This window comes from Balaenoptera musculus, chromosome 2 (assembly GCF_009873245.2).
Source record: "Balaenoptera musculus isolate JJ_BM4_2016_0621 chromosome 2, mBalMus1.pri.v3, whole genome shotgun sequence".
Classification (NCBI taxonomy): Eukaryota; Metazoa; Chordata; class Mammalia; order Artiodactyla; family Balaenopteridae; genus Balaenoptera; species Balaenoptera musculus.
The window spans coordinates 64,403,511-64,411,748 of record NC_045786.1 but is presented as its reverse complement, the minus strand read 5'-3'; the positions used below and the strand labels follow the sequence as shown (position 1 = coordinate 64,411,748).

The following is an 8,238-nucleotide window of genomic DNA, read 5'->3' as shown; positions in this document are numbered from 1 at the left end:
AGATGTACCATGTGCTCAGACAGGAAAACACGACATCATAAGGATGTTGAGTCTCTCTGAGTTAATCTATACAAAAAGTCTACTTAATCTAGATAAAAAGTAATCGAGTATTACTTTTAAAGTAATAACATGTGAATATAAAGTGCATACAGGAAAAGATAAACAAGCAATAATAGGAAAATTCTGAAAAAGGAGAGGAAAGGATGGGGAAGGCTAGCTTTAGCAGATAGGAAAACACAGTATAAAGTTTCAACAGTTAAAACAGCGGTGCTAACACGTGAATAAATAGAGAGAGAGATGGAACCAGAAGGAAAGTCTGGAAATAGACACAAGTACATAAGGGAATTTAAAATATGATAAAGATGAACTGTCAAGATGGAGGCATGGATCACATCAATAAGTGATGGGGATAACTGGGTAGACGTGTAAGAAAAAATAAAGGTAAATCTGTATCTCCACCCCACACAAAATAATTTCTGTCTAATCTAATATACCATTTATTTCATTCATTTATATTGTTTATTGTCTGCTTTCCCCCTCTGGAATGTAAGTTCCATGAAGCCGGGTGTTTTTGACAGTTTTGGTCACTACTGTATCCTCTGTGCCCACAACAGTGTCTGACACACTCTCTGTGCTCAATACATATTTGATAAATGAGTTAAATAAGTGAATCAAACATTTAAATGTTAATAACAAAAGCTTTAAAGTAAGAGGAAAAACCACTGGAGTATATTTTCGTAATCTTATAGTGGATAATACTTTTTAAGTACTAAAAGAACTTAAAAACCATAAAACAAAAAAAATGATAAATTTGATCATAGAAAAAAATTTCTTAATGGCAAACGCCATGAAATTAAAGACAGAAAATGAGTATCTGGTAAAACACACACACACACACTTCTATCTCACGTAATAGACAAAGGGAAAAATAACCTAATATACAAAGAGCTCCTTTAGATAAAACACAACACAAGAGAAAAATTGGCAAAGACTGTGAATAGAAATTCACAGAAAGATGTTTATCCTTACTCATAATATGAAAAATGCAAATTAAAACTCCTATGAGATACCAGTTTTCATCTATCAGATTGGCAAGACTGAACATTTTGCTACTTCACTGAGTTGATGAGGGTATGAGGTAACAGGCCCTCTCAGAGACTGGCCGTGGGAGCGTAACCTGGCCCAGACCACAGTGACAAGCAATTTAATAACGTCTTCAAAATTATAAACGCTTACACCCTTGACCCAGAAATTCTACTTCTAAAAATTTATCCTACAGATACACTCAAACACTTGCAAAACAGGTTGTACAAGTTATTGCAGCATTGTTTGTAGCAGAAAAAAAAAACTGGAAACAACCCAAATGTCTATCAATAGAAGTGTGATTAAATAAATGATGGTCTCTCCATACAGTGTAGTGTGGGCACTAACACACCACATAGCCTGAAAACGACGCGGAAGTTCTATCTGTACCAATATGGAAAGGTCTCCAAAACATATAACTATATTATTCAAAATAATGAACACAATGAACACAATTAAATGTGAACAAACGAGAGTTAGGTCTGGTCTGAGAGCTGCCAGTTTTCAATCCATGTAGAAATGGTATTTCATTACATGATCAACATGACAAATTATATCAGTGAGACAAGTATAGACTACTGAATAAATGGTCTTGGAAAAACAGAGTAGCCACTGGGGAAAAAAGTAAAGTTAGGTTTCTTATTTCACACCATGCCCCACAAAAAAATTCCTATGGGTTAAAGAACTAAACATAATAAATGAAACAATAAGAGTATTAGAAGAAAATATCATCTTGGGGAAAGAATATATCTTTGAAAGATTCAGGACTCAACGGCAACTGATAAATTTGACCACATAAAAGTGTCATAAAAATGATGGAGGAGAACATAAAGCCAAAAGACAAGAGACAGACTAGGAGAAAATAGTTGCCACATGAATAAAAGACAAAGAAATAATAACTCCCTTATATATAAATTGTGTGTATAGATCAATAAGAAAATAGACAATCTAGTAGAAAAATGAGCAAAGAATGTGAAAGGGACACTCACAGAAAAAGAAATGCCAATAAGTCATGAGAAGATGCTCATGCCTGCAAGTAGTCAGAAAAATGCAAATTAAAGCAGTAATGGGATATTGCTTATCACCTATCAGATGTGGCAAAAACTGGGGGGAGGGAGGAGGAACATATTTGGTGTTGGAGGGAGACTGAAGAAATGGTCTCATGTGTTGCTGGCAGGTATATAATTAGAATATCATTGTTGGAGAGCAACTTGGCATAATCTATCATATTTTTAAATGTGCATACCCTTCAAGCAAGAAATTTCTGAGTAGCCATCCTAAAGAAATACTTGCACCTATACACAAAGCAATATATGTAAGATAGTCATTACTGTATTGCCATAACAAGAAAAAAAGAACCAAACGAAATGTTTATCCAGAGAGAGTGGTCAAACTGATACATACGTATTATAGAACGCTTCACAAAAGATCTAGTTTTTAATGGAATAGATCTGTAACTGAACAGGACCCTATGGGGCCTTCCCGGGACAGGACACCCCACCACCGCCTGCCTCTTGTCTGTAGAAAAACTTTAGCCTCCTAGGCCTTCCCCGAGTTCCAAAGAATAAATTTAATCAGAGAAATGAGAATATGCAGAAACAAAGGAAACCTGGCAAGCAAGACAAAATAAGAGTAGTTTACCCATTAAACGAAGTCAAGGACCCTTAAGTTCCTCCTCAAGAGCTATAGATAATATTTTGAGCCATATCCTTTGAGCTGTTTTGCAGAGACTGAAACTCCCAGCAGGTGGAAGAAGTTAACTGTATGCTGCCCACAAGCATGTAGACCCCAGACCGGTTGGAACTAGAAGGTTGATGATGTTGACTCCCAGTTACCTCACCAACAACCAATCAGAAGAATGTCCATGAGCTAATCACACACCCTGTAACCCTCTCCTCAGCACATAGCCCCTTCCTCTTTTCCTTATATAATCCCTCAGCAAAAAACCTGGGAAGTGAGGAGTTGGTTCTTTGGGACATGAGTCCACCTTCTGCCCTGGGTTGCTAGCTTCTTCAATACAGCTGTCTTTCCTTTTTCCCCAATACTTGTCTCTCAGTATTGGATTCTTGAGCAACGAGCAGCTGAACCTGAGTTTGATAACAGATCTATGTGAAAAAAAAAAATGAAGGTATCTGCAAAGACATATTGTTAAGCCAAAAAAAAAAAAAAAAAGCAGACCATAGAAGAATACATATACTATTTTGCAAACAGAACAAACCATGTATTTTTATATTAGCACATGTGTATATAAATGCTTATAAAATAGCCTGGAAGAACACAAATTCCTAACAGCAGGCACTTCTGGAGAGAGGAATAGGATGAGGGAGGGTGAAGGCAAACTTCTGCTTTTTCTGTATCCCTCTCCAATCTGTCAAGCATTTGTGACATGCTATGTATAAATGTGCATTCACTGATTCGTCCAAATATATGCATATATTCATATACGCATATTAAACATTACAACAGAACATTTATTGAGGACTTTCCCTGTGCCTAGCACTGTGCTAAACACTTTACTTACATTAACTCATTTAATCCTCATGACAATGTTATGATTTACGTACTGTTATTATCCCCATTTACAGATGAGAAAGCTGAGGCTGTGACAGGTTAAATCAATGGCCTGAAGTCACACAGATAGGAAGTGGCAGAGCTGGAATTCAAATTCAAGGGTGTCTGATTTCAGAGGACACATCCTCAGTCTTGCCCTTCTAAGAACACATTTAGGTAACACATTTAGGTAGTGACACCTGGAGTCTAACCTCTTCCAGCTCTGTGGCTCTGCAAGGTCCTTGGGTCAGCTAGACATGCCAGGAGAGGGAGCCAGGAGTGCTGGGGGAGGTGGCTCTCCCCAGCTGGCGGGTCCCTGGAGGGGCAGCTCTAGCCGGTTAGCCTGGGGACCCCGTGCTGCCTGTCTTCCAGCTGATGCTGAGGGCTTGGGCTACGTACAGACGCACAGCTTTAGAGCAGAGCCCATGGGGCCCTCACCGCAGGCCTGACTGCCTCCGAGTGTAGATGGGGAAACTGAGGCTCAGAGCAGGAAGGGGCTCACTCCATTGCATGTGGAGGCAGGGCTGGAATCGGGATGGGATCCCAGCTGGTCTCGCCCTCTCCCCCAAAGGCTGCCAAACCCTGTTGCAATTTCTTTCCCCATTAAGTGGAAGCGGAGCACTTCCACAGTGGTGGGTGGTGAGGGCCAAACAGGACACAGCACAACTTCTTCTAATTTCTTCTTAAATCAGCCATGTCCAAGGGCGGCTTTTGTAACCCAAAGGCTCATTTATTCCTGAAGGAATATCCACAAATACTCTGTTGTCTTAACGAGTGGCAGGAGATGGGCAAGGACTGAGCTGGCCCTCTGAGAGCCATGGGGGCTGGGGCGGCAGCGGGGTGGTCACACTCAGGCATCTCATCCCTCTCTCTCTCTGTCTGTCTCTCTATCTCTGGTTTTAAATCATCTAACTGCTCCTGCTTTGGTCAGAACAATTACAGCCATTTGACCTGAATCGATCTTTAGGCCACAGGGACCTCCTTCTGGGTTCATCAAAAAGGCCACCATTGTCCCTGGCAGGAGCATCTGACTCACCTCTGGGGACTAAAGTGATGGCACCAGGCTCACTGGATCTGGAGACTTTGTTCTCAGACGGGATTAAAGGACTGTCCCCTAAAATCCAACCACCCTGCCCTGCTGGGCTGCCCTCCTATCTCCTTCCTTTTGGGTCTCTTTGCCCCTGTTTCTCTCTGTCCCCCATTTCTTCCTCGGTCTCTCTCTCTCTCTCACCCCTTCTCTCTCTCATCATGTCTCCATGTCATTGTCTGGACCTCTCTGTGTCACCATAATAACTTATCTCAGTCTCTGATTGACTTCCCCCCTCCAACTTCCCCCTTAGTCATTGAGGACTCAAGTAACTTGCTGATTGCCAATTACCTTCCCTGCTGTTTCCCTCTCATCTTCCTTCCTTGTCTTTCCCCTCTTTTTTCCTCCCTCCTTTTCTCTCTGCTCCCCCCGCCACCCAGCCAACTGGGTGCTACAGGAGCCGGGCAGCCTGTGACCTGCGGGTGAGAGCCATCCCAGCTCTGGGGAGGGGTGTGTGGCTCGGGACCTGGTCATGAGGCAGCTCTGCCTCTAAGCGTTATCCCAGGGCTCACTACGGCTGTGAGCTCTGTCACGTTCCCCGCGGCATTTGTCAGTCAGAGCCAACATGACAGGCCATGGTACAAGTTGTCACACGTCCCTTTCAGACGCATTGCCAGGGGTTATTTCAAACCTCCGAGCCCAGTGCTAGGATGGCAGGGTTGACGGTGCAAAGGAGCACAGGATGAGGCTAAGGAGAGCGGTACCTCCCCCAGCCCAGGCAGTCTCATGGTGTGCTTTGGGGAGCTCGTGGGGCACCATGCACCCTGGTACTCTCTGAGGTGAGGCCACGTCGCCTTCTAGGCAGTGAGGAGAAGCCCGAGTCCCGTTGAGGCCTGGCTGGCTGCAAGAGGAGTGTCCACTCTGGACTCAAGCTGAGACCTGGGACCCAGGCCGAAACAAGCGCCAGTCTCCCTGGCTGTGATATCTGACCAGACAGGCTGCCCCAACCAAAGCCCAGGCCCGGCTACCATTAGACTGGCAGGCAGCTGTAGCCCGGGGCAGGTCGGGGAGCCGTCTGCCGGGTCAGTCTGCAGGGGCACAGGCGCCTTCCCTGCCTGCAGGCCACCTCTTCCCCGCTACCACCTAAAGACTGCTCTCCCAGAGAACCCTGGGGAGGCTGCCCTGGGCACCAAGGGCTTGGCCAGGAAACAGTGCTTGAGAAAAAACACTGCACTGGGGGCAGGAGACCGGAGTTCTGCCCAGCTCACTGTGAGAACACAGGCAGATCACTACCTCACCTGAGCCTCAGGGTCTCATTTATAAATCTAAAGATCCACTCACAGGGAAATGATTGAGGAAATGAAGATACATACACACAGTGGAAAGGACTGTCATTGTGGTCATTGCTGCCAGATGTCCATTCCCCTTTCTTTTGGTCTTAGCAGGGCTCACAAATGTGCACCTCTAAACTACATTTCCCAGCCTCCCTTGCAGCCAAGGACAAAAGCTCAGGACAGAAATAGCCAGTGATGGGTGCATTTTCTGGATCACACACTTAAAGGGGAACTGCTTGTCCTCCATTTCCTCTTTCCTCTTCCCAGGGTCTAGGCTCCCCTTTTCAAGGGTGGTGAGCTAGCTTCTGCCACGCAGATGGGGACAACGTATTGGAGGCAACAAGACAGGAGCAGCCTGGGTGCCTGGAAGAGGGGATGGAGCTGAGCTGCCCACCCCTGGATCACCACCTGCTCTCACATGAAAACCATACCTCCTGCCTTGTTTAAACCTCCGCTATGTGGTCTTGTTAAAGCAGCCAAACCAATATCCAAATGAGTGTTCATGCCATGGAGTACTCTGGGAACATTAAAAAGGACAAAGTAGCTCTATAAATACTTCTATGAAATGATCTCCAGGATATACTGTTGGATGAAAAATGCAAGTTGCCCAAAAAACACATAGAGGGTGACTCCATTTAGGCTACAGCAGGTGCAAACCTCCTGTGTACCCAGAGAAACACGTAGATTTCTGTATGTCCACATTCATACATGGAAAAGCACAGGAAAAGACCTGAAAGGATACATGCTAACTGACAACAGAGCAACTTTTCTCTGCAGAGCGCTCCAGGATCAGGTCCTAGGGGGTCAAGTGAGAATTGTGATTGTTTCTCAAACCACTCATAATGAGACGAACTTCTCAGCTCCCTTTCAGCCATGATATCTTATGATTTTAAGCACATAGAATATAGACTTGACACTGCCACCCTCCACCACCCCTCACTCTTAAGAAGTTCCCAGGGAGAGCATCCCAGGTCCTGCGAGGTGTCAAGGGGCTCCAGGAACTGGGAGGCGAAGGCCCAGGTCTGAGGCACGTGTCCTCAGGCCACAGAGCAGAGGAGGCCCAGGCAGTGCCAGGAGTCAAGGTTGGCAGGAGACAGGCCGCCCAGGAGGAGCGCCCCTGTGAGGCCCGAGGGCACCCCTCCAGATGAGCCCTGCCCGTGGTCCGTATCTGTCACCCCTGCCCAGACTCCCGTCGGCGGCCCGACCCCAATCATCAGGCCCCTGGTCGAGATGAGCGAGCTGCGCCAGCCTGAGGCAGACCTTCAGGCCCCAGTCCAGGCCCAGGGCCCGGTGGAGGCGCAGCTGTTCGGGGCTGCGGGGGAGGAGGCCGCATCCCCCTCGTCCTCCTCCTCCCCCGTCACCCCCTCCTTCTCCGCCTATGCCGAGTCTTTGCCCCAGGAGGCACTTACTGTGCTGAAGTCTGACCTGGTGGCGTTCCTGCTCCTCAAGTATCGCACCAAGGAGCCGATCTCCAAGGCGGAGATGCTGAATATGGTCCTCCGTGACCATCGGGACCACTTCCCCGTGGTCTTCAGCCGAGCCTCCAAGTGCATGCAGCTGGTGTTTGGCGTGGACGTGAAGGAGGTGGACCCCCGCGAGTGCACCTACGTCCTGGTCCCCACCCTGGGCCTCACCTGTGATGCAGTGCTGAGCGATGGGCAGAGCATGCCCAAGGCCGGCCTCCTGGTGCTGATTCTGTGCCAGATCGCCCTGTACGGTGACCACGCCCCTGAGGAGGAGGTCTGGGAATTGCTCAGCATCATGGAGGTGTATGCAGGGAAGCAGCACTGCATCTATGGAGAGCCCAGGGAGCTCCTCACCAAAGTGTGGGTGCAGGAGGGCTACCTGGAGTACCGGCAGGTGCCCCACTGCGACCCCGCCCGCTACGAGTTCCTGTGGGGTCCCCGGGCCTACGCGGAGACCAGCAAGTGGCAGGTCCTGGAGCATCTGCTCAGTGTCAATACCTTGGGTCCCACGTCTGCAGAGGGTGTGAGCGATGAGGAAGAGGGGGCCTGAGCCAGGGCAGCAGCCAGGCTCCTTCCAGGCCCAAGTTCACTGGTAGGAAGTGAGGTTGGTCCTTCACTCTGAGTTTGAAGAGAGAGCGGTCGAGTTTCCAAGTAGTGAGGGCCCCTGCGAGTGGGGGGAACATGGTGCGTAGCATCTTTGGGTTCCTGTTGTGTATGATGACATGGAATATCATCTGTTTTCTTTAGGAATTTTTCAAATGTTATTCGTTTTAATGGA

General features: G+C 47.1%; 1 protein-coding gene across 1 annotated transcript; it reads left to right on the top strand.

Moving 5' to 3' along the window:
• The first annotated feature begins 7,224 nt into the window (after positions 1 to 7,224).
• On the top strand, positions 7,225 to 8,010 carry LOC118889833 (melanoma-associated antigen 10-like). The gene has a single exon (XM_036841996.1). The coding sequence runs from the start codon at positions 7,225 to 7,227 to the stop codon at positions 8,008 to 8,010; it is 786 nt and encodes a 261-aa protein (XP_036697891.1).
• Positions 8,011 to 8,238: the final 228 nt, after the last annotated feature.

Bases quoted from the DNA above. Each gene is read 5' to 3' on its own strand.
- LOC118889833 (XM_036841996.1), top strand. From the start codon at position 7,225: ATGAGCGAGCTGCGCCAGCCTGAGGCAGACCTTCAGGCCCCAGTCCAG.